This window comes from Protopterus annectens, chromosome 8.part0 (assembly GCF_019279795.1).
Source record: "Protopterus annectens isolate FY-2018-M chromosome 8.part0, PAN1.0, whole genome shotgun sequence".
NCBI classification, from domain to species: Eukaryota; Metazoa; Chordata; order Ceratodontiformes; family Protopteridae; genus Protopterus; species Protopterus annectens.
In genome coordinates this window covers 1,550,693,296-1,550,720,643 of record NC_056741.1, presented here as the reverse complement: position 1 = coordinate 1,550,720,643, position 27,348 = coordinate 1,550,693,296, and the positions used below count along the sequence as shown (strand labels likewise).

General features: G+C 38.2%; 1 protein-coding gene across 1 annotated transcript in view; it reads left to right on the top strand.

Annotated features, from left to right (window-relative positions):
* Positions 1-2,091: 2,091 nt before the first annotated feature.
* Positions 2,092-27,348, top strand: part of NECTIN1 (nectin cell adhesion molecule 1) — a 620,587-nt gene continuing 595,330 nt past the window's right edge. Inside the window, exon 1 of the mRNA XM_044081126.1 lies at positions 2,092-2,913. Within this exon, the coding sequence (XP_043937061.1) occupies positions 2,838-2,913 (76 nt within the window). The 5' untranslated portion in view covers positions 2,092-2,837. The remainder of the gene's footprint in view (positions 2,914-27,348) is intronic.

Here is a 27,348-nt window from a genome sequence, read left to right as displayed (position 1 = left end):
AAATAGATTTTTTTGTATCATTCCTGAGTTGACGATATTTTAGATGGTCAAGTTGGGCTTTAGCTGTTCTCTAGCTGGCCCAGGCTCTGTTTTTAGTTATGATTTTAGCTTTGGTATCTTTTGTGAGCCATGGGGCTGTATTTGATCTAGTTTTTATTGTACGTGCTGCAGCATGGGAATCAAGGATATTTAGGAATTTAGTGTGAAAGTGATCTATGGCCTCCTCTAATGTTAGATTATTTAGTTTTGACCAGTCAACTGCTTTTAATTCGTTTTGGAATATAGTAGCGTCAAAGTTTTTCCTGTTTCTAACTGTTTTATATTTGGGTTGGTGAGGGTTTCCTGCCTTATGTTTTATGATATAGGTTAGACAATGGTCGCTGAGGTCATCAGGGAGAGTACCAGCTGCATACAGTTGGGATTGATTATTAACTAGGATCCAGTCCAGGATACTTTCCCTATTGGTTGGTTTGTTTATTTGAGTGGGAGAGGTTATGGTCTGTTTAAACCCAGATAAAACACAGGGCACTGCTCTGATACACAACTGTCTCCATAGTTCTATCTCAGATGCAAATGCCTCTGGTCAGGGTGGGACCACAGCATTGTGTTTGATGGTATTTTTTTTCCCAGAGACAGGAGTCCGTAGACTGTGAAACTGAACCGTATTATATATTTCGAAAAGGAGAAGCGAAACAGATGTTCTACTGAACCCTTCGATTTTGTGTTGTGATTACATTAAAACATACCTTTCACCTCACTTGGAGGTTTTATTTAACTTTTTTCCGCTCCTTTCTAAAATACGTCCACCGAATCGGTATTCAGAATAAAACGATAGCACGCCCCCATTTTATTTCGGAAATGCACGTTAAATCCAATAGATCCCTGCACAAGCTTGGCAAAATTCAGAATGCCTAATTTTCCATACCGATACAGTTCCAATGAAAGTATAAGCCTTGCCAGCAATCTACATTTCTTGGTGTTTAAAACGTTCACACAAGACCTCAAAATATACCGTAAAACCGTGAAAATACACAAGTCTAGCTCTCATGAAAAAATAAACGTCATTAATGAGCTCCTAAGTTCTGCCATATGGAGCACCTGCATGTACTTTTCACAACTCCTACAGTTAGGTCATCTTAGTTGGATAAACTTGCATATATTTGCTGTCTCAGGAACTGAAGGTTAAACAAGAATCATTGCGCTTTTTTATTTAATACCAGTATTCACTTAGAAAATTATGGGATTTATTTTTCAGTTTCTGGAGAACGTAAAGTCAGGAACTTTAAAACGGCTGCCAGTATTTTGTGACCTCTTTCTCCATCAACTTGTTTTGAATATTTGGTTGGGATTTAGGAAAGAGTACAAAAAACTATAAAGCAAAAATCGAGGGCATGCTTGAAAAGATTGTAGCTGTGAAGCACGCTTTAATGCTGAAAATGGACTAAAGCAAGAGAATGGAACAGAACGTTCCATTTTAACCCTTGCCACGATGCGTTCCCCTTCCCAGCCTGAAATAATACAGCCATGGTCACTCGTCCACCCACTTGCTGAAGCACACAATTTACATCCTAGTGTACAATATGTTATGCTGTCCAGTTAAAGATTCAGGCCATTTATTCTTTGTAGTCAAACTTCACTGGGAGCCATGCCACCACTCTATTGGCCTCAGTCGCTCTACACACGTGCTAAACCTAAAGAGAAGAACAGGCAATAAAATAATTCAATGGTTGCAAACTACTAAGGGGACACAGAACTCATTTATCTGCCAGCTAAGCCACTGTTTACTGTAGAGGTAGCAGCACACGGCTCTGATTCTGAAGTTGGCAACTCCTAAGCCTGCATACTCCAAGCTCACGTTAGATGTCTGTATTACCCTGCGCTGCTTACATTGTTGTGGTCTGTTGCTGATAATACCTGATGAGCTGTTAATCCTCAGGTGACTAGTGACCCTGGTTATACTGAAGGAAATGATTTAATCGTGTACCTAAGCATCCAAGCGGTGCAGGAGTTAACTAAGCAGTGTAGCCGGACCGCCCTCCTCCCCCCTATGACATCACAGTGAGCTACAGAGGCTGCACTGAGTGTGTAGCGAAGAGAATGCCTGAATGTGCAGCGGTTACATTGTTACAATTCAGCAGAGGAAGGCACGGACTCGGGGTACAGCTGTGCGCGCGCACATGCACAACGGCTACAGGCTCCTCGCTTGCTGTTTAATTAAAATCATTAATTGAGGCACCAAGGCTCGGAAGCGCGAGCTTTGTTAGTTATTCACTGGAGTGGACGAGGAAGCAATATTTGGTTGCAATTTTCCTTTCTCTGTCCGAAATCCCAGAGACGCAAGTGAGGAATGGCTTGTTGGAGCTGGCAGCAGCACTTTGGATGCTGAGGACTCCGATTGCAGAACGATCGGGAGGGATCGAGCAGCCCACGGCAGTCCAGACACAAGGCGGTCAGCTCTTAGCTCACGGAGCACGACTGCATGACTTCGGAGAAAGCTCCCGGTAACACCACCCGCATCGCCTAGGATTATACTTTCCTCATTTTCAAAACTTGGGAAGGCTCGGAGCTGGGCTCATGGATATTAACCTCTGAGGGGCCCGAGCTAATCGGAACCCCAGCGGGGCTTGGGGGTTGGGACGCCGTTATTTGGGAATTATCGGACATAACTACGCATTTCCCCTGATCACTGAGCTTGTTAAGAGGGGGTCAGCATCCGTCTGGATCTAGCCACACGAGGATTTGCAGTAGACTTGTTGCTGCGCAAGCTTTAACTTGAAATATATATATATATATATATATTAGATTTCTTGCTAAATAAGTACTTTGTGGGTTGGAAAATGGCTTCAGAGCTGCGGTCAAGTTTGTTGCCATGTTGGAGCAGTTTGTGGATCGTGTGTGCTATTGTGATGCCAGGTAAAGACGAAATCTAACCAACAATAAGGATTGATTTTGTTAGTGTTTTGGGATTGCATCCTTTTAAATCGTGTTGCACGCAAAATGTTTGGAACTTGAGAAAGATGGCATGAAAAATGGGTATCAGAGACATATGGAGCCGCTTGGACAGCAGAGTAAATCTGGAACGAACGGAGTGGGGAGTAGTCTGGATGAGAAAGATAATTGTGTGTGCGCGCTTGTGTGTGTGTGGGGGGCAGACTTATGAATGAGATACCTGTGCGAGGAAGGGGTCATATGTAGATATAAAAATAGTCGGATTGAAATGCTGTGTTTTAAGGTAATCCCTGTACTGATTGGAGGGACTGCTGAGCTGGTGAAGTCAAACAGAAAAGCATAGACAGTTGCCTTATTTTACCTACATCCACGGGTTTGGAAACCTGGCCTTAGTAATTACTTTACTAAACTCAGGAACAGTAATAAAACATTAACAGACTAATTGTAGGTTTCCACACTAGGTAGTGTGGTGGCTGCAGATAATTAAAACGTTCCTCACGGATTCTTAACTGCGCCCTGTGACATACAGGGAAAGGGACACACACACGCACATATATATATATATATACACACACATACACATACACACACACACACACACACACGAGTTTAAGTAAAAAGTATAGCAGCGGGGAGAATAAACTGGAAAGAGACAGGCACTGAGATGAGAAGTACGCTAGGGAGTATTGGACCGGAATATAACTGCCAAGAAGCCAATTTTTCCTCAAAAAAATTATGAGCCCCACTTAAAGTTGCCAAATATATTTGAAAGAAGGAAATGATTAGGGTCAATATATAATGGCAAATTTGTTTACTTTTAGTCAGAAAATGCATAATAATACAGATGCTCTTATTTTGCTGAAGAAATGATGAGTTTTTATAAACTGCCATAATGTGAGCTTTTTCCCCTGATTAATTCTTCTAGGGGGTTAAATGCTGTGATTGAACACCCTCTGGTAGGAAAAGATTACTAGATTTGCTAAAAAGGGAGCTTCACAAGGAGTGCTGCATTCCAGATTGGGAGGTGGGCGATATGATGCTAAGGAAAAAAGAATGCAGGTAGTTAGACTGTAGGTGGCATTATATTTAGATATGCATGCTGCCATCATCAAGAGAATAAGGTACTCTGCACCCAAGAGGGACTTGTTTACGGTGGAATGGGGTCTGCTTAATTACCTACAGTGCAGTAAAGCTTGCCGAGCAAGAAACAATTGTAGATGATGTTGCTTTGTAATACTGAGCAACAGAGTTTTCTTGCTTAACTGTTTTGTATTTAGCGTGCCACATAAAATAGAAAAGGTTCTGGCACTGAATCTATGAATCTAGTGTATTCTGTTTAGAAGGGATAGTTAACCTGCGCATTTGGGCTGTTCCACGCAACTGCAGCCTTGACTTTAATGTTTTACTGAGCGCTTCACTCAGCAAAACACTGTTATTGCTTTTTGTTATAATTTGGGGCAGACTTGCAGTTTTGCTTTTTTGTGTGTTTGTCATCTGGAATATATTTTTTCATGCACATTAATTTCCAATGCAGAAAGCCCTGCAGTAGTAAGTAAAAGCATCTGGCCCCTTTAAATTTCAGATAAGGCCAGATCATGCACTGGCAGTGTTTTAGGATGCATTGTCCTGGTGAACTAGGTGGAAAATCTCTACTAGGAGGCAAGTCCTGGCATTTTATTTATGTTTAACTCTTTTTACACTGGTTGAATATCTCCTAACTGTGAGTTCAAGGAGCAGCTGTCTTTTAAAATCTGCGGTATGTGTTAATGTGCCTCTTTGCCATAAAGCACAACCAAGCACTTGATCTGTATCCCAGACAAGACATTGGCTGACTTCTTTGAAGTAGCATTTTAATAGTTTAGCAGCTGCTCAACGGTTTTCCTTTTTATCATCACCACTGCTGCTGTTGGCATGACTCATAACAATGCCTGCAGCAGTGCTCCCAATGACTAAGGTATTTTACGTTGTAAAATCAATATTGGCAATCGCTCCAGTGTAAGGTCTGCACTTCTTTTTTTGAAAGTTTTTTTCTTATAAAATATATAACACAGAGCTTTAAAAATAATGCAGTGCAGCCACAAGTACTGGTTTATTTTAAAAGGGCTAAATAATCTGCCCGCACAACACACACACACACACACACACACACACACACACACACACACACACAGACAGATTTATGAGGTTATTGTCTACAGTACTCCCTCCAGTTGGTTTAGAAGGATGTCACTTGGTGTTTGGGGATCCTGTTTTGTAATGTTGGAAAGGCTGGAAGAAGACCTTATGTTTGGTAATGTGAAGGTGCATAAGGCAGATATTAATGGTCTTTCATTGCATTTCCTCATCTTGTACACATCACAGTTTATTAGAAGCAGACGCTTGAGTTCTTAAGTCCTTTCTTGCATTGTTAGTTATGAAGGAAAAGACTTTTAATGTGCAGTGTCTCTGTTCTGGGAGTCCATGCATTACTCCTGAAAGTCAGTGTGGTATTTTATTACTGTAGTATAGGCAGAAGAAGGTACTGCAGTATATTCTTAACTAGATACCGCACTCCACATTATTTCATATTTCAGACATTTTGGAGAAAAGTATTCTTGTGTTTAAATTTTCCAAGGTATTCCGGTTTGAATAGTGCAACAGTTTGTCAATGCGTTCTATTTCTTAGCTGGGTGGCTTAGAACATCTAAAGTGCCCCCCCATACATAGATATTTAACCCTTCAGGTGCTGTATACTTTTTGAGGTATTGTTCTTAGATTAGGGATCAGACCAAAGTACTCCCAATTCTTTAAATAATAAAGATTACTTAATGGCAGCTATATGGTAGCAAAAAGGTTAGTTCTTAAGCAGCTTATTGGTTTTACAGCTTTAAAACATATTTTGTGTGTGCTTTTTGTGGTAAAATGTAACATTTTGTAATACAAGCTAGCAGGATTAGCACTATATGTGATTACAAAATTAGACAGATGCAGATTTACAAATAATGCTAAATATAAGGAAACTACCTTTCACGCAATGTATGTCTTAAATATTTGTCCCTGCTAGCTTTTATTTTGTTTGTTTAGTTCATTTACAAAGTATCATACACTAATGAATGTTTCAGTCATAGCATTTTTTAATGCTTAATGTGAGATTTGATGGACAGAAAAGTGTGATTGGGAGAGGGATATTGTTGAGTCTAGACTGTTTTTGTTAGCTAGAGAATAGATATAACTAATAGCTATTTGGTTACGGCAGAGCTACATTTGCACAAGATAACCATATACTCTTTTTATTTTGTAATTCTGCTCCCCACACCCAATTGATTCCGGTTTATAACCAGTAAAATAGGAAGGAGGCGTCACGGTTACCATACTGTGTGGCAAAAAGTTTACTAATAGAAAAGTAACTGACTTTTGTCTGTTGTTTTATAACTTAAAGATGCCACAATAGCTGTGCAAAATAAATAAATAAAAGGCATTGCCTAATTGACTACATCCGCTGAATCACCCAATAGGTTTTAACAAATAAAAAGTAAGAAACTTTTCATTTCTTCTGGGAATCATACCTTTCATGAGGGGGCCTTTCCCCCTACAACCCTTGATTTTAATAGTCCTGGGTTGCTGTAAGTCATTTAAAGTGAAATCCACAGCAACGGCTATTGAAACTGCTCTCTCTTAAGATGAGGTACGTGCTGTGCCTTTCAGCCTTCAAATGTCTGCTCAGTGCTTGTTCCTGAAGCATTGAAAGCTATAAATACTACAGGCTATAACCGTATGCTCAGGAATTATGCATTATAGGGGCATAATAGGGTTTTGGTCCAGGTTTATGCACACCTTCTGTGCTGTGAGATTGGCGGTCAAATTACCAAACTTCAAGTCAGATATAATAAAAGTCCCAGAGTGACCCAGTGCCAGACTTCATGCACTGCTGTCACATATTAACGCATTTACGTGACTTTGTAAATAAAATAGTTTTGGTTTCACATTGCTTTGTGCAGGCGTTCTTGTAGTAGGTTTCTTTATATGGAGATTGTAATTAAAGGTTAAGATTCATTAGTTTTATGATTGGGAGGAGGATAGACAATTTATGAGGTGTATGCGTCTTGTCCAAGTCTATATACAATGCAGATAAATGGATATTGATTATAATACTGTGCGTACCATAAGTGGAACTGGATAAGAAATTTTCAGTATGTATGTATTCTAAGAGTGTTGCTGCATTCTGTTAGGAGTTTGTGTGTGTGCACGCGTGTGAGCGTGCGTGTGTCTGTGTAGGGGTTGTTACAGTGGTCAGTGTATATATTTGCACTCCTTCCTGACTGTTGTTAGATAGCCTTCTTTTACTATTATAATTCTATAGCACTCCTTGCATCGTGGCGATTTTTTAGTTAACTGACTTTTTTTCTGACAAAAAGTTTACTATTTTTAAGTAAAAGGTTATGCCATATGCAGTTCTTAAATGGTACCCAAGTGCAGACTTTTGGTTGGCTATGTTAACCCTTTATGGTGGTAAACTATGCGTGCTACCATAGAAAAATATCTATTTAGCTAATGACGGGAGTATTTAATTACTGCCATTACCAGAGCAGCAGCAATTATTCGCCCCCCCCCAAAAAAATTCAACAATAGAGTCGACACACAGTGGAGTAGATTATAACCATCCCAGCATTTGCAATGCACTTATGTGCATACATGTTCAATACTTTAAGAAGAAAGCTTTGCACAACTTCGAAAGCTTTGGAATAACTTGCCCTTTGCACTGAACATATTTTAGAAATAGTCCGATGCATAATACTGACAAGCACCAGTTAGCTGGCAGCACAGATTTACTACTCTCCTCAAAGTGTACTCATTTGTGCCTCCCTCGCTTTAGTCAGGAAGTGATTGTTAGTAAAGTCTCCTGTTTGTTAAATTGCTGTCATTGCATTTAGTTGCATCTTAATTTGCGGTGCAGACAGACTGTGAGATGATTGGATGATTTCTAGAAAGAGAAGTTAAGTTTTTGTTCCTGCTGCCAAGATGTGCTTACTTGGGTGGTTGGGTGGGCTGGAAGGACTAATTGATGACTTTTGTAACGTCTTTTCATTTTTCCCTCATCTGGGACTGCAGGATGCCTATACTGCTTTGTGAAGATCAGATCCTTACTGAGCATGTTATAGTCATGTCATATATCTGCTGCCAATACAAGAATATTTTTGTGGGGTAATCAAACCTATCCTCAAAGTTTAATTAGATTGGTGTCATGGTTTTTCGTTTCTGTAATGCAGTTTGTTTTGATTGTCTGACTGTATACATTATAGCAGTTATGAAAGTTAATTGTTTATCTCTGTGTTGTTCAGGTGTATGGTGCATGATATATAGACCGTATGCTGCCGAAATCAGGAGTTATACTGAGCATCTTTTTTAAGCATGTTTGCTGTTTTTCTTTGCAGGAGTGATTGTCTTTGTTGAGGAATGGTTTTAGATAGCCTTATTGGCTAAAGCAACTTGACTGTGTTTTTTTACCTTTTTCCACTTTGAGAACAGTCATTTGAACATACATAATCAGTGGTGCATTGCATATCCCTTCTACTAACTCTGAGTTGTCAGTAGGTATTTTACCCCAAACCTGTACAAATGCCTTTCCAGTGTATTCTACAGAGTCCTTTCAAAATGACCGGTGTCTGATTTTGTGGTTAGGTTCTGCAGTGCTTGTGTCTTCATTCTATAATGAAGGGGTGCTTTGCTGAATGATTAGCATGTGCTGTGCCTTTTCTTTGCCGTGACCTTCATGCTCACTCTTACTGCCAGGTGAATTCCAGACATTTGTCTTATGTTTTTACGGTAGTTGCACTGAGTACTAAGGTGAATATATGACCCTTCCCCTTGTTTTTAAGTTGAAGTCACATTTATGGTGATTACTAGGTTCTATTTCTTCTCACATTTTGTGTATAAATATGAATTTTTCCTGTGTCCAGTTATATGATACAGTGCCCTCTTGTGTTCCTCACTCAGAAATTGCACCCTGTGTTCTTTGCTGAAGGTTAATCCGAGCAGGGAGCTTTTAAATTTATACTGACAATCGGTAATTACATTTGAAAAAGAATTGAAAGACGTCAGTTAAAATTATTGTGATTCCAAAATGTTTTCATGAAAAGCGAACCTTTCCTTCCCTAATTAACTATATTCTGTGAGTAATCCTGACTAGTAGTTTTATGTAGCATTTTCCTATTGATCCCATCATCTGCAGGATTAAAAAAAGCACACGTCATTAATCATGCAATTAATGCAGCTACAAGATAAGTGATTAAAGTAAAGATGAAAAGAGCTGAGCATAAGCTGCACACTGAAAAACAAAACATGAGATTAGTAACATATGAGGAAAAGGGGTGACTGTTGCTGCTAGGGCCATGCTGATGGAGAGAAAGGTGAAAGAACTGCCAGTAGAAAAACTGTATGCGCTAAATGATTTGAAACAGTTGATGTGGTTTAAGATTATTTACTTATTTTGTTTTACATTTGTTGACCATATTAGTCCATATGAGCTGATAGCCCTTTTTCAGCAGAGACCCAGGGAGAAAAGCTCCACAAATGTACATATAAATCAAAATGTTAGCATTTGTAGGTTCCATTTTTTAAGTTCCACAAATTCATAAAACAAAAAATCCACATTAGCATTTTAAGTTGAAAGCAGTAGAGCACTGAGACTATTTATAGAGTTAATCTGACTTATCCTCCCTGTATCCTTTGATATAGAGGACTGCAGCATCTTTTTCTGTGATGTCACAGGTGACATCAAAACAAAATGTTACACAACTTTTTTTTTTTTTTTACTGACACTCTCTGGGCTTTCCACAAAACATTGAGCCTTGCCCAATTGTGCATCATAATCTGAGAAAGGTGTGTCCCACGTTCAATGAATACTGAACTTCTTTATGGTTAAAGTGAGATACATGGTCTTCCATAATGCCTAATCTCAATCAGGCATTGTCATCTATAACCAATAGTCCACATTTTACCAAATTTTAAGCCCATCTCAGCTGTATTCCTTTTCACTAAATGAAAGCTTGTAATTAAGTCAAAGCCAACTCTTTACTAAAAACATTATCAGTCGATCTTTATAGTTACTGTTTTGTGAAGTACAGCGTAGTTAGTCAAAAGTCTGCAAAACTCAGTGAAGTAACACTAATATGTCCCCACCATCAGGCAGTTAATCTTTCCCTTCAAAGCAGGTTCGTACTAATAAAGGACCAAACTTAAGCCTTAAAAATGAGTACAAAAACATATTAGGCTGACAGCACTCCATGTCTTGTAGCATTAAACTCTGTATTGATCACAGATTTAACTCTTAAATCTTACCAAAGTTTCAGCATAGGCAACCTGCAGTCTTCATACAGTGAGATCTCTTGTGACTGAGCCCTGCTGGCAGTCAGTTACAGCCAGTGTTGTTTTCCCTGTTTGTTATTCAGTAATGGTCAATACTGATTGCCCCTGCCCAGTCCATAAACTTATTTAGTTACAGTTTATAGTTCTCATCTACCACATTGAACCAGAAGGTATTTTTGTAAGCAGTGGTTTGACGTCCACACCAAATTGTTGGCTGTAGCTGACTTTTTTACTTCTTGCCACCTGGGTAATAGTGATGTTTCTCAAACGTTGCTTACACAAACTGAATGTGGCATGTTTAAAGCTTAAACTTATGTGGTTCTGACTACATTCTAGTTGTTGCATTCTACAGCCAGCTTTCTTCTTCCAACATTGGTTTTAGTCACCCTACTCACTGCAGATATGTTCTGTAAGCAACAGATCACCAGTGTTTTCTGATCCCATCAGCTTGTTGTTTCCAAGATGATAATCTTTCTTTCTTTGTAATATTGCAAGACCAAGTATACTGTAAGAGACTGTTTTACTCAAATTTTAGTGCAGTGTAAACCATATTCCCATATCAGACACTGCTACCCTCACACTATTTTACTTTATCTTGTCAAACACTGTATTCTCCGACTCTCTATTACTATTGCTGCTAATTGTCATGCTTGAAAAACAGACTAATTATTAAATGTTTACTGGACCTCTCATTAGAGGACAGTCTCTCACCATGCGCTGCTGGCTAATAAATATTTTAAGAAACTGGGGATCAATTTTACTGCATAACTATGGAAGAATTTAACAAGTGTTATAAAGTCGTAAGAAGAGATCCCAGTAAATGATTTAATTTTAATTAAAAAAAATATTATACTCTTTCTTGGAGGATCTTTTCACTTCTGAGTTAAGATAAGTAGAGCATAAATGGCTATGTACACAATCCACGGGGAAAGGGGTATATTTCCTTATTTGGGTATTGTTGATCTTGCATACCTGTCGACAAAATTGTGTCAACTAAATAGATGTTGACCAAAATACCATGCAACATAGTTATGAGGACACATCTATATTTGCATTTATACCTATATTTATATGTATGTATGTGTATATGTACGTATATATGTGTGTGTGTGTGTGTGTGTGTGTGTGTGTGTGTGTGTGTGTGTGTGTGTGTGTGTGTGTGTGTATATATATATATATATATATATATATATATATATATATATATATATATATGTGTGTGTGTATAGGTAGGTAGATATATATATATATAGATATATAGATATATAGATATATCGATAGATGTATATCTATACATATAGATATATATATGGGTCTACTTGGGATTACCGAAATCCCAGTAGACCAACATTTAAAACATCGAGCCAACAACGCCAACACTACACAAAGCCGACGCACACAACCCCGACGTTACAAAATCCCAACAAATCTCCCTACTACGTGCAAACAACAACCCACACAAACAACATATAAAAAAAAATAACATTCCAAATAAAACTACCTACTTCCCCCCACCAACCATCTAAACCAGTCTAAACCCATACCATTAATGCATAAAATAGACTTTAAATAAAAAAAGTGAGTACAAACCTTTACATTTCACGTTTTTGCAGGGGGGGTTATGCCCCCCTGCACCCACCCAGTCCTCCTACTACTTATGGATGCCAACTCCGAGATTGCACTACAACATCCACAAGAGGATTTCCTGTTCTACTCAACTTGGACTGTCAAGCATTCGGAAGTCGTCATTCTGAATTTTCACTCTTGTGAAATGTCAACCTTTTCGGCTCGGTGTTTTAAATGTCAGTGTACAGAGATTTTGGTCATCTCAAGTAGACTCATATATATACATGTACACACACATGTATACATTAAAGTCAGCACTCACTGCTCCATTTTTAAATTCATTGTGAGTGAAAAAGTTTCCATTATTTTTGATGACTGTATTCCATTACTAGAAGTAAAGGAACTCAGATGGCAAGTGAGACTTGGGGCGGACACGCCCCCTGGAATAAATGGACATTTAAATGTAAATAGTATGCTTAGATGGATTAGATAATGGATAATGCCATTAATATGCTAATTAGCCTTGCCTTTTAGTAGTACTAATGCTTAGTTGTGTTCCATATTTGTGGTGAAGTTCAACGTGAAACATTTTATGAACGAAAGCTCTCAAATTCTAGTTATGTTTTCAGTGATAGCTTATTAAAGCTGTTTTTCTTATTCTGAACGTAGTTCTTCCATTTTTTCAGAAGATATTTTTTATTATATATATATATTTTTTATGCGTATATATGTACACGCAGGCACTCGCGCATGTGTGTGGACATGCACAGCAAAAGGAGAGTATTATTGACTGGATTCTTACTAATAGGAATTCAAATAGCTATACCACAGGAACCCTTCCCAATGACCTTAGTGACCACCTTGCTACTTTCATTATAAAACACAAATGTTCAAATAAGACTCCCCCCATAACTAGACTAGTAAGGAATAGCAAAAATTTTGTCCCTGACCAATTCCTAGCTGATCTCAAGGCTTGTAACTGGCACATCCTAAAAACCCTATCCTTAGACGAAAGTGTCTCATACTTTAACAACACTTTCCTCAAGATACTCAATTCCCATGCTCCCAATCGACTTACGAGAACTAAGGTATGTATAGCACCCTGGCTAACACAAGAAACTAAATCCAAAATTAGAATTAGAGACCAGGCCTGGAAAAGTGGAGAACCACAAAAACCCCTTTAGACCGTATCAAGTTCCTCCAGCTAAGAAATGCAACCAAAATAGCTGTTAAATCTGATAAAAAACAATATTTTTGTCACCTCCAAGACAAACATCAGTATAATCCTAAAAATTCTGGGCAGGTTTTAATCGCTTACTTCATCCTGGTAAGTCTACTACCCCACCCCGACAAACTCATCGACAATGACCCAACAAAATAGCCAATTCCTTTAATTCTTTTTCACTGAGACCATCCAGTCCCTTGCCAGCAAGCTTCCTCGCCTCCTCAGTGGTAACCCCAACTACAAATACTACCCAAATGACCTTTAACCTACAACCCATCTCCACCTCCTTCATTCGCACACTCTTGAAAAATTGAAACCAACCACCCTCGCGGCTGATCAGCTCCCTGCCAAATACCTACAAATAGCATCTGATGCCATAGCCTACCCGGTATCAATCTTGATTAACAGGACCATTTCTGAAGCAACTATTCCCTCTATCTGGAAAATCTCTTATATCATCCCCCTCCACAAAGGAGGGCCCTCCACTGAAACCTCTAACTATAGGCCCATAGCCATACTGTCTCCCTTAGCCAAAATTATGGAACGCTGTGTCCATAAACAGCTCATTACCTACCTCATACATAACAACCTCCTATCAAATACCCAACATGGCTTCCGCCCCCATCACAGCACAACCACTGCTCTTCTCTCCTTTGTAGACACAGTCAACCACAATCGCAACAATAAACTAATATCCTCTGCGCTCTTTCTAGATCTGTCGAAAGCCTTCGATATGGTCAACCACCAACTACTGCTTCAGGCACTGGAAACATTACATCTTAGTAAACCAACCATAAGCTGGTTTAATGCCTATCTCTCTAGTAGAAAACAGGCAGTCCAGTGGCAAAACAGCCTATCAGACCTACTCCCAACTAATATTGGTGTCCCCCAAGGATCTATCCTTGGTCCCCTTCTCTTCTCCATTTTCATAAATGGCCTACACTCAACTATTCCCAAAGCCACCTGTATTCAATATGCAGATGACTCTACACTAATCTGCTCTGATGAATCTCTCGCTAAACTCCAAGCCACAACCCAAAACTGCTTCTCTGCTGTCGAAAAATGGTTCTTGGAACTTAAACTCTTACTTAACCCTGCCAAAACCAAATTACTTCTCTTTTTCCCCACCTCAGTGACTGCTCAAACTATAGAACCCCTCAACACCAACAATCCTACCTTCCATGTGTCCTCCAACAATGGGACCATTATCTACCCTGTATCCAATACCAAACTACTAGGGTGACCATAGACCATAAACTTAAATTCGATATACATGTAAACTTAACTATTAAATCGGTTAACAGAAAACTTGGGGCGATGTATAGAATAAAGGCCTTCTTAACTCCGCACACCAAATTGACTATTGCCCGAACCCACCTACTCTCCACTCTCCTCTATGCCTCCCCGATATTCTCCTTCCTAAACAAGAAAGAACTTAATAAGCTAACAACTACCTATAATCACATAGCCAGATTCATAACAGGAACGCCCTATCGCACTCATCACTGCCTAAATTTAAGGTCTCTTGAATGACTGGAACTGTCCAATTTACTCAAATTCAACCAGCTTTCTGAGGCTTTTAAAATTATTAACCATCCAGGTAATACTCCCTCACTGAACAACATACTTACCCAGTACTCCAACCTTAACTCCCTCAGGTCTTCCAAAAGTCTGCAAGTAAGGACCATTAAATCTAACAATGCTGGTGGTGACGCACTATATGCCAATTCCATTGGCAAATCCTGGAATGCACTACCAAACAACCTGAGACTTATGCCCTCTCAGCACCAATTTAAATTACATCTTAGAGCATACTTGAAATCCAAATGGTTATGCCCTTGTTCCTCTCCAGACTAACAAGCTATTGCCCCAGTCGTACCTAGGCCTCTCTCAGCCTCCGCCTAACCCAAAAACCAAAGAACACCCTATTCTAGCCCTCCTTCTCTGGCTGTTCTAATCTTACCTTGTTAAATCATTTAATATTTCTTGTTTTCTCTTATTTGGTCTGTAAGCACCAGTGTATTTAACTGTACTCACTTGTTATAGGATTATTATTGTATATGTATTAACCAGTATATTATCTTGTGTAACAACATCAATGTTTTTTGTTAATCTAACTATGACCTTGGAGCTTTTCTCCCCGGGCCTCCACTGAAAATGGACATGTATCCAGTTGGACTAGCCTGGTTAACAAATGTAAAATAAATAAATAAATAAATAAATAAATATATGTGTGTGTATGCATATTATGTATGCATGATATGTATATAATATATGTGTGTTTGTGTGTGTGTGTGTATGTATGTGTGTGTGTGTGTGTGTGTGTGTGTATATATATATATATATATATATATATATATATATATATAATGTGTTGTTTGTCTTTCTGCTTTTTCCGGTAAGGGGTCTCCACAGCGGAACTCCGGTCCACTAATGATTGGCAGTAGATTTTCACGAAACGCAGAGTTGCCAGCTCGACACCCAACCTGCAACGTACCACTGCGGCATATATATATATATATATATATATATATATATATATATATATATATATATATATGTATAATATGGTGCAGTAATCGTCTGTTCACTTATTTGGCAACACAACTGCCCATTTTGTGAAGCATGTGTGTATGCATGTATCTATATCTCTCTGTCTCCATCTTGGGTGGGTGGATGGGGGAGCATTGTTGTGCATTTTGCATAGTTTTGTGAGAGCTTGATATCCTACACCAAGCAGAAGTAAGTTTCTTTCTGAACCAGCCAGTCTGTTTTTCATTGAGCTGTCTTCCTTTTCTAGTAAGATGCCCAGTCCCTATAATCTTCCAAAAGGAGGTTCTTTTATGTTTGTTCATCTTCCAGAGGTATCGTCCTGACCAAAATGTTGACAGGCTTGTGCTGTTCATTTGTAGTTTGATTCTTAACATTTCCCTCAACTCTGTGATTTGTTTGGCTGTTTTGTAGAGCCGGGTATTAACACTGAGAAGTAATTAATGGCCCATATCATTTTTATTTATTTATTGGCATTTGTTGACCGGGAAAGTCCACTGGGCAAAAGATACCCATTTTCAGTGGAGGCCCGGGGAGAAAAGCTCCACATATATACAAACATCAGAAACATATCAAAACAAAATATAGCAAACAAAATATAGCAAACTATGAAGTACAGATCAGGAGGGAAGGCTCCACAATTAACACAGACTGCTATTACAGAAGAACATAATTGCAAAAAAGATATTATTTACAAATTGCTATACAAACACCATATCATAGGTAAAAACTATACCACAAGAAAAGCAAGGTGTACAAGTACTAGAGTATTATAATTCAGTTGAGTTGACTGAGTTAATCCAGTAGACATTTAGTACATATGTTGGAGCATTCTGTGCATTATTGTCTTTCTTAATTTTCACTGCTTACTTGGGTAGAGGTTTCTTATTATTCCGTATTGCATATAAAACTTAACTAGGAAGAGAGTCATTTATTTATTTATTTATGTATGTATGTATGTATGTTATTTTCTTTATTTAAGGACCAACTCTTTACCCTGTGGAAGGTGTCAAATTATACAATTCTTAGTTTTTAGGAATAGCAAGTCATTGTGCTATGGCTTAATGCCCGCCTTTACCATAAAGTGCAACTATTCACGTGATCTGTGTCCTGGCCAAGGTAATGGCTGACTTCTTTGCAGTAATATTTTGATAGTTTAAACTGTACGGAAGGATTTTCAGTTTTATCACTGCCACTGTTGCTGTTGGCATGAGTCATAACAGTGATTTGTCCTGCAACATTGCACTCCATGTTTTAAGACGGTTTTAGGTACAAAATCAGTATAAGTAGTTTGTTTATTCTGGACAAGGTCTGCATTCCATCTTAAAAATCTTGTTTTACAAATTAGTATTACAGTGGGCCTTGATGTGTAACGCACTTCAGCAGTACAACAGCTGCAAACGCTGTTATTCTTTTAAAAGCATTAAACACAATGTCCTTGCGTTTACCACAATAGATGTACGGACACAGTTCTCCAGTTTGTATAGCTGGATGGCACTTTGTCCTCGTAGGCTGCTGTTTTGTAATGTTGGAAAGCCTGGAAGAAGAACTTGTATTAACAGATGTTGCATATTAATGTTTTCATCTTGTAGTTAGAGCACAGGCAGAAATTATATCGATGTACCTACACCATCTTTATACAGTGTCGTCATTACTAATTGTCATGAGTATGTACCACATGTGCTCTTTGTCACTAGTGCTGGTATTTGTGAGTGTGCTTATAGAACCTCCTTCTCAGTATTTTGTGCTGTCATTAACAATGTTTGTAGCTACACCTGTATTCAGCACTATTTGCTCTGCCCCCATAGTACTGATGCTTGTTGTCTGTATATATGTTTTTTTTTTTTTTTTTTTTAAATATATTTGCAGCAACTGTTCTGTACTGTATTGGCAGTACTGATGTGTGTGTGTGTGTGTGTGTGTGTGTGTGTGTGTGTGTGTGTGTGTGTGTGTGTGTGTGTGTGTGTGTGTGTGTGTGTGTGTGTGTGTGTGTACCTACACTGCTGCTGTGCTGTCTTGCCAGTGCTGATGTTCTTTGCTGGCATGTTATCTTTGTGGGTATATATGGACCGTCAGCTCTGTGCTGATGTTGGATGCTGGCATGTTATCTTTGTGAGTATATCTGGACCATCAGCTCTGCACTGTATCTCCAGCACTGATGTTTAAGTGTACCTGTACCATTTTATCCTCCTTTGACTATGCTTTGTTACGTCCAGAGTCTTGAGTGAGGGGTGGTGGGGGGATGCTCACCTGTTAAACACTTAGTCTTTAACATTTCATAGACTGAGAATGGAATGCATAATGGGATTTTTAAGACTTCATGATTCGAGTTCCTTTGTGCAACAGTAGCACAGGGCAGTGGGTTGTAACTGGTTTTGATTACAAGTTCATCTTCAAAGGCATAATATTGCAGGACTGCTTTTGACTATAATTTATTTATTTATTTTATTTTACATTTGTTAACCAGGATAGTCCAACTGTGGATATATGTCCATTTTCAGTGGAGGCCTGGGGAGAAAAGCTCCAAACAGTAACAAAAATATCATTACATCACATATCACAGATAGCATAATAGAATATTTACAGAGAACATAAGAGACGAACCATACAGAAATTACATATAGAATTTTTTTTTTTTTTTTTTTACATTAAATAGATAAACGACCATTTTTAATAGTTTCTTAGGAACAGTTGTTCAGAGTAGATAAATGTGAAAGTTGCAGTACAAGATAGATTGCATGGCAGGTTACATAGCAGTTGTACACAATCTGGAGAAAAGATTAGCCAGGCTTGATAGAATAGCAAGTCCATTTTGATCCCAGGTATTGTTTGAGCTTATTTTTGAACTGACCTAGAGAAGAGAGTGAGGCAGTCTCAGGAAGTAGAAAGTTCCATGATCTGCCTACAGAGTTCGTAAAGAGAGAGTCGCTGGCTAGATTGTTAGTTTTGCATGTCTGGATAAGGAGTCTATTGGAAGAACGCAATGGTCTAGGGTTGTTATACAGGGTGACCAGATTTTTGAGTGCAGAGGTGTTTTCAGGGTTGTATATAATTTTGTGGGCCATAACCAGTTGGTTATATAAGATTAGACTAGGTAGTTCAAGCCATCCAAGCTGAATTAAATTGATGCAGTGGTGTGTCCTGAAAGGCAGCCCAGTGGCGAACCTGGCAATGTGATTATAACAGTGATTTTGTTCAGGACAGTCTTGCTAGTGTTACGGAGAAGAGGGGATGCATACAAGAGAGTAGAGATAAGGTGAGATCGAGCAATAGCAACCTTGGATGGGGGAGTCAGGAAGCTTTTTATTCTGTACAATGAACCTAGTTTTTTATTGATGGTTTTGATCAATTGGTTAACATGTCGGTCGAATTTTAAGTTATCAATAGTGACACCTAGTAGTTTAGTAGAGTGGTCAGGTGAGATTATTGTGACATCCTTTGCTTTAATTGTAAAGTTAATGGCGCTGGACCTTTGTGTCGGTAGAAATAACAGCATTTTAGTCTTTTAGGATTCAGTATCATGCGACGATTGGTAAGCCAGTTTTCTATTGTGTTGAAGTTAGTCTGGGTAGCTAACTGTAACTCTGTAGGGGATGTTGCTGAGCAAGTCAGTGTAGAGCCATCTGCATATTGGATACAGCTAACTTTAGGTATGACTACCATATAAATTAGAGGGTGGGATTTTTCTAAACACAATCTGTTTCGAATGAATGAGACCTCTTGCTTTATTAATTGGTTTCGATTGTGTTTTTCCTTAATAACATAGTATTCCCCATCAGGTGTGCCAGAAGAAACACACTGTTCTAAAATTCTGAAATGGACCTGGTCCTTTATCCTTGTCAGATTCCGTTTGTTAAAAGTAAATGTAAATTGGTATAATTAAATAGGTAGTGCAAATTAAGGAATACTTCTGAGTGGGGATCAGCCGGCATTATTTTCTGCATTCTTTGCTTCAGGTTTTGATAGACAGACTTTAGTGGTATGTAAATAAAGTACATTTATTTTGACCTAAAAACCCATTTATTATTCAAAAACAAATCCTGTTGTATTATTTTTCAAAGCTGATGACAAGTGGTTTCACTCTACTTGTGAGTCTAGTGTACCATAGTTTTTCAGTTCTGTGGACTACTGGGACCTTCCTGTCATCTTTTTCCATTTTATAGGTTCATAGGTAGTTACTAGGCTTGCAGTCCGTTGAACCATTAAGAAGCCTAGCTCAAATTCCCATTTGCCCTTAAGCATTGTCTAGTTAAGTGACTTGTTCTAGGTCACACAGTAGGCAAATGAGAGCGGAGGGAATAACAGAGGAACTAAAGCCTATAGCCTTAATTCTCTGTACCAGCTGCCAGAATCCATTGGAATTTAAAACTCCTTGTAATGTCCACTGATGGTGAGCATGAGTAAACAAAATGTTCTCATCCTCTATTAATAAAGCATACGAGCAACATTTTAAGCTTGTGAAGAAACGGAACAAAATTATTTACATGTTAAAAGATATACATTTTATAGTTTTAGATGCTCATTAATTAAGTGTGCTTGGTGTTGTGAAGAACACTCTAACAAATATGAAACTCACAAAGGCAGTAGATAATAAAAGTGAACACACACAAAAAATGTCTCAACATATTACCCCTTTATCCCCTCAGTAGCATAGCTTACAATTTTGTATTGTAGGATTTGTGGAAGTTTCATCAGTAGGTAGATAACAGTTTGAATGAAATTAAAGATGTGGTTAAAAATAATCCCAATTTCATTGGTAAGGTGTGCAGTCCATCACACAGATATTCTTCTTCACACAGATATTCTTCTTCAAGGTCACGTTGTAAGTGTATCATCTGCTAATATGTTTATTTACATACACCTGGAAAGTCATGGCATCAGTCTTCCTCCAGAGAAAAACTCCTAACACTAAGCAACAGTAAAATAGTTTACCCACAGTGTCTATTTAGTCAGAAAATTTGATCCAACTGCCTCAGACCAAGTGTCTTTTCTCAAGATAATAAAGTGTAATAAGTAAGACTGCATTTCTCCATTGCCAAATAAGTGCCTTCTTAACAGTTAGCATCAAATTAAGTAAGGCTAATATGTTTTGTCTAGTCTTTGTGCATAAAACCTAATAAATATTGCTGGTGTTGGCATTAATTTGTGATGTTAAAGATTGTCTCGAACAGTGTGAAGGTTTTTGTTACTGACTGCACACCCGTCAGGTAGTAGTAAAGTTGCATTACCTGTACAGCAAGAGATTACAATACAGTGCATTTCATTGCTGAGGTGGGATACACCTTGGTAAACTTCAAGTAGTGAAATATGGATTAAAATGCACTCAGAATTGTTGACACACAAGAAGATCTACTTGTAAGCATTTTGACAATTCGTTTCAACTTCCACATGTGAATCTGTCCATCCATCCACAACCCTTTTTCCCATTTTACATATGGGTTGGGAGGTCACTTCAACAATGACAATCATCTAGAGCCAGGAATCACACCTCTGGGTGGCTAGCCCTATTTTGTTTTAAAAAATGAATTTATTTCCCATTTAAGCATTCTTAAACATGACATAATCAAACCTTTATGTTTTGTTTTGCTGTTTTATGGCTACACATATTCACAGTGTCTTGGTTTATCCTATATGTAAAGTGGGCTTGGTTGGCATTGAACCCGTGATTTTAACACTGTAGCTGTTGTGAGATGTCGCTGTAGAACTGACGTTTTCTAGCACTATGGAGAGCTACTGCATGTAGTATTCTCTTGCTAGCCTTTTAGGATTTTAGATTCGCTGCGGTCCTTTCCAGTTCTTTTCTGTTATGTGCTTTTCATTCTTTTAGTTCCAGTTTCCTGTTTGAGTAAAGTTGCAGTGATGAGAGCAGACTCCATCCTCTATGTTATGCTAGGCGCATTAGTAATTTAGCTGGTGCATTGATGTGACAGTCTTGCTTCATGTATGAGAAAAACTGTTATATTCATTGCTGTTTTGAGATTTTTTTTTGTGTACTTATTCAATTTATGTAATTTTGGAAGTTTCTTGGTTGGACGTTCCATGAACAAGTGCCTGGTGCTTGTTGGGAAATACCGGCCTTCACACTGGAAAGCAGGTAAACCGTAAATGAATGAAGTTTCAATACTACAACTTTTTAGCTTCACATTTCATTTAGAATGTTTTTATTCTTTTATATAAGTGTTACAGGGCATACTATGTATTTGTTTTCACCCGCTATCCTTGTTATTGTTGCCCTTTTAAGTTTCATCGTTGCCCCTTTAAGCAACATTGTGGCGCTTGTGGTGATGTCGTCAACAAGCGCCAGTTACTTTGTTTTAAATGCATTTGGTTTTAATCCTTTCAACTGCTGATGAAGCTTCTGGCTTTCTGGAAGCGAAAACGCTGTTTTGGTCTTGAAATAAATTGCGTTTCTTTTCTTTTACATCGTTCTAGCTGCAGTGGTGTTCCGTTTTTGTTTTCAGTAAGTTTCAATAAATGCTTAAAGTGCTACGCTACTGTCAGAAGAGTGCAGTCAGTTTGTTTAAATGGTGTGACCAGATTTCTTTCTTTCTTTCTTTCTTTCTTTCTTTCTTTCTTTCTTTCTTTCTTTTTATTTCATCTGCACACAATTTCCAAGTGTTGCTAACCTAGGTAGCTCAGTTAGTGCTCATGGAATATGGAAGCATGGAAGGTTCTTGGGCAGTACATCTCTGTGGGAAAATATTGTTTAGACTGCGATATATTGGCAATGGACATGCATCCTGCTATCCTAATGGGTGTTTTCCCACCCAGTAACTTTTTGGAAAGCATTTCTGTATATTTTCTCATCCTGTTGATGACGTAGGTTGTGGTAGGCGAATCAGAGTGTTATTTTCTGTACAGTTTGCTTTTGATTGAATTCATCCCAGGCAAGATATCCCAGGTGTTCCGACCCTGTGAGTTGAGCTGCAAGGTTAGCTCTGAATGTTTCCTGGATAACATGCCACAATGTCATTATGACCATTCTATACTGTCATCACATAGCAGGGGCCACTCCTACATGTGGAACATATTAGTAAGGTGGGAAGATGATTCTGTCTTCTAGTTTCAAATTTGTACCATTTGGGGGTGGTGGTGAAGTAAAATAAATACTGTTGATTGAAAATATGCCTTATGTTTCCTGAAGTAATGGAATTTGCTCCAATATTTGCGTTTCTTAAAGGGAAAGTACTTAGTCTGGCTTTTTGGTTGTAGTGATGGATATTCTGTGCACATGTAACAATTTTCTGCTCTCGGTTGATCATGGTAGTTCCATGTATTTGTGCAGTTTGCTGTCATTTACCATAGTTAAGGAGTAAGTGGAAGTGTTTCATTGTTTCTCATTGTCTTAGTTTGATGCTAACCTCTGTATGAAAGGAAACGATCTCCACTAATGCAGAGCATCATGAGAAAGTATTCTGAGCAAATTGAAAGGCATAATGTTTCTCTGCATTAAATAACAGAAATTATCTGTTTGCAGTGATAACCCCTCCCCTGGTCAGGAACTTAGTCGTAGTCATAGTACACATTAGAATGTTGGTGTTCCTTCAAGTTTTATTGATAATGTGACAAAAAAAAATTGAAAACAGTACCATGTAGATTAGCTGTACTGTGGTGGTGGTGCTGCTGTAGCGTTGTCCCCTCACAGTAAGACGTTGTGATGTTCGATTCTCAGCTAGAGCGTCATCTGTGTGGAAACATGCGTGAATGGGTGTACCTTCGTTGAAGGTTGTGAGTCAGGGTCGGCAACTCGGCATGTAAAAATCTACTGCCAATCATTAGCGGACGGGAGTTTCGCTGTGGCGACCCCTAACCAGGAAAAGTTGAAAGACACAACAACCATGTAGGTTAGCTACAACACACTTTGTTTCATATCTCCGACTTTTACATGGTAATCTTCATGCCATCTGTTAATCCCCTCTGCAGAACCTGATATTAGATGCTCTTAATTGATTAACGACCTTTAGTGGCAGTCTTACTAACTCAGTATCAGAGCAGTCAGGGCCATATTTCGGAGCAGTGACTATTCTGCATTCTGTTTCTCAGAGCCACAGTAAATGTCTATTGTTCACAGTACACATAGTGCAACTGTGTTTTCCACTGAAAAGAATACATCCAGGTTTTATTATATTTCTTTATAGCTCTGCAAAAGAAACTATTGCTGTAAAGACGGTGGTCGACTCATGTCGTGAATTAGCCAAGAACTGTAGTGCTTCTGTACTTGTAACTCCAAAACATAACTGCAGTAGCAAAACTGCAGTGACATGTCACATGAAGGAGTTCATATGACAACTTTCACATCTAGCAAGAGCATGTGGAGGTAGGGTCTATTTTTTCAGGAATAAGCTTTAAATATTTAACAAAGCCCAAGTGTATAGGAAACACAGAGTAACTCAGTTAAAACACTGACAGTGCTTTCACAGACCTTCTAAGGAAAAAAATAAGCTCTTCTATATAGCGTTTATGACATGTCCCACATTATATTCTGTAAGTTCAAGAGAGAGACTGAGGAATAACATCACGTCAACATGGCAAACCCCATGAAGGTCATTTAGGGATATAAGAAATTAAAATATAGTGAGAAACGTTTTCAGTGATCCCAATTTATTTTATTTATTTTATTTTACATTTGTTTACCAGGGTGGTCCAACATTTTCAGCAGAGGCCCAGGAACAAAAGCTCCAGCCTAAGCTTACATACAAATTTTCACAACAAGTAATAGAAATTAGAAACAAAATCGACAAAAAAAATGAGTGTTAACACATTTTCAGGATAAAAATATAAAAACAAAAATATATACATAGTATCAAATAGAACAAGACTTTAAACACTTGAATATAGACAAATATATGGTTAAATTTATATATGTGGAGAAACAGAAACATAACCTTAGTTAGGAAATTAAGCAGGGAGAATCACTTAGGCAAAGTAGTGCATAGTTAGCAATACTTCCGTGGTGAGAGTTGCAGCTAGGAATATAACTATAAAGAAGTAGTGTTGTTAGAGGGGATATGTTAGCAGAGTTGGTACATACAGCCAAATTGTGTAAGTAATGGTAAGTTAATAATTAACCTGAAGTGTTACATGTGCAAAGCCGGGATTCAAATGTGTCTTTTGAGAGATATTTTGAAATGATTAAGATTGCTTATGGATCTAATATTATGTGGACTGGCATTCCAACTTTTAGCAACAGAGTTAGAGTAAAGATAATTGCCTGTTGGATTGGATACTTTGGTAACTTGGAGTAAGTCTTTGTTAGATGATCGAAGAGTACGAATGTTAGAGTAGGGTTGTAGAAAATTTTTTAGGAAAAGTATGTTGTCAGGATTGTGTGTCCCGTCCGCGGTGGTGGTGCTGCGGTAGCGTTGTCGCCTCACAGTAAGACGCTGTCCGGTTCAATTCTCAGCTAGAGCGTCTTCTGCGTGGAGACATGCTTGAATGGGCGTATCTTCGTTGAAGGTTGTGCGTCAAGCTTGGCAAGCCAGTATGTAAAAATCAACTACCAATCATTAGCGGACCAGAGTTCCGCTGTGGCGACCCCTGACTGGGAAAAGCCGAAAGAAGACCATGTTGTCAGGATTGCGCATTATTTTGTGAGCCATTATTAACTGGTTATAGTTCATAATAAGAGGTAGTTTTCTGATGCTTTAGTAGTGCAGGTTATACTGAAATATTTAGAAAAATATATACTTTCTGTTCAGTTTTAGGATGGCATTGCCTTTAATTTGAAGCACATGATGTATACATCTGTATTGCAGAGAGTGACATAAATGAAGCATACCTTTCACCTGTCCAGATTTTCACAGAATATCAAGATTTTTGCTTTAGTTTGGCCTGTTATTCATAAAATGTCTGGTTCCTGGAAAATCACTGAGGATTGAAGTCACTAAATATAAAGACATACATTTGAGTTTCGGATTTCATTTCCTTGCATGCTAACACAAAATCTGCTACTCTTGCAACTTTTCAAATTTGTAAGAGAAATATTTAAAATGTGTCCATGATCTTGGGCTTTTATCTGCCATTATTTTGGGCTTTGTTCAGTTTTCTTGCACTTAAGGGTTGAGAGGTATGAACGGAAGGTAGCGGTCGTACAGCCGACTAATGATGTGCATGTGCTGTGCATTAATATGTATCATCAAATTAACTTTTATCAGCTCTGATGATTGTTGGACATGGTGACAAAGTTCAGCAGGAGAGGAAACCCTACGGGGGAGAATGTGTACCTTTTGTTCCTTTCCTAGAGTAAGATATTCCATTTGTATTAGTCCTTAACTAGATTGTGTACCCACCACTAATGTCCTTATTTTAGCTTCTTTTCTGTATTTCATTTTTTTTTCAACACTTTAAAAAAATACCGGTACATCAGTTGTTGTGCTCTTTCCCAAAACATTAAGTTATGCATCATCTTTAACAGTGCCAGTACTAAATGCAATCCACTAAATTTTCTATTAACGTTGTCTTGGACCAGCACTGCTCATCTGGAACTATATCAGTGCCAACTTTTGATTCAAACAAGGGTATTAAAAACAAAAAAAACTTACAGAAGAATCTGGGACATTTGAACCCCATAAAATATGTACCAAGCTTCATTTGGTATAAACAGTGAAACTGCAACTTTTTTGATATTGCTATATGTAAGTGATACTTTTGCAGAACTGCGTCTGAGTAGGTTGGTGCTGGAGTAAAACAGTTAAGCAGTAACCCATGGCTGGGTGTGGGTAATGCTGGATTTGCTTACGGTTGGTGTGGTTTGGTCACGAGGGCAAAGCCTGAATGACCAAACAAAGCCAACTGGGTAAATCCAACATTGCTCACACCCAGTCGTGGGTTATTGCTATTATACAATGACATTATTTAAGGAAAAAAACACTTTTCTTAAATAATGTTATTGTATAATGCCTCTGTGCTGCCCTTCCACAGTTTTCTGATATCCTGGGGCATTTCTGGTGTACTGTGCATGTGTAAGGGACTTGTGTTCTCACACTTACACAGTACATCAGTGCTGTGCAGAGGTAGCAATGGAGATAGGAAGATCTCCGTTGCTTTTTGTTTTTTTTTTTAATTGAAAAAAAAGAAAGAAAAAAAAAAAGAAATCAGAGTTTTTACATTCAGGAGAGCGGAACAGATGAAATAAAAGGATAATTGGGTGCATTTCTTTAATTTTGCAGAACGTACCTGATTGGCTTATTATTTTTGTCTGTGCCATCTCCCTCATTCGTTTTAGGTCTTCTGTTTTCTTTTGGGGGTGGAAGTAAAATCAGGAGATATACTAATGGGAAAAAGTCTGGCCAAGCGGACCTTTTTCCGTTCGTATATTCTCGGATTTATAACGGGCACGCTGGTTGGACTGGTCAATCAGCGTGCTCCTTTTTGAATATTAATGACCAGTCATTGTACGATTGCTGTGTAACTGTTGCACCATTGTCCAGAAATGAATTATATATATATATATATATGAATTATATATATATATATATATATATATATATATATATATATATATATTTAACTGCATCTCTTAAAAATAGTCTGTAATATTAATAACCTAACCATTAGACATATTTCTGTACAAGCATCTTTATTTTATCTTCTATTAAAATGACTTTCATATTACTGTGTACAGCCATCTTATAACTGGCCTGATTACAGAGGGCTGTATTAAAAAAATAATGGATACACATGCAACTTCTGTCATACATGCTCTTTGTTCCAAA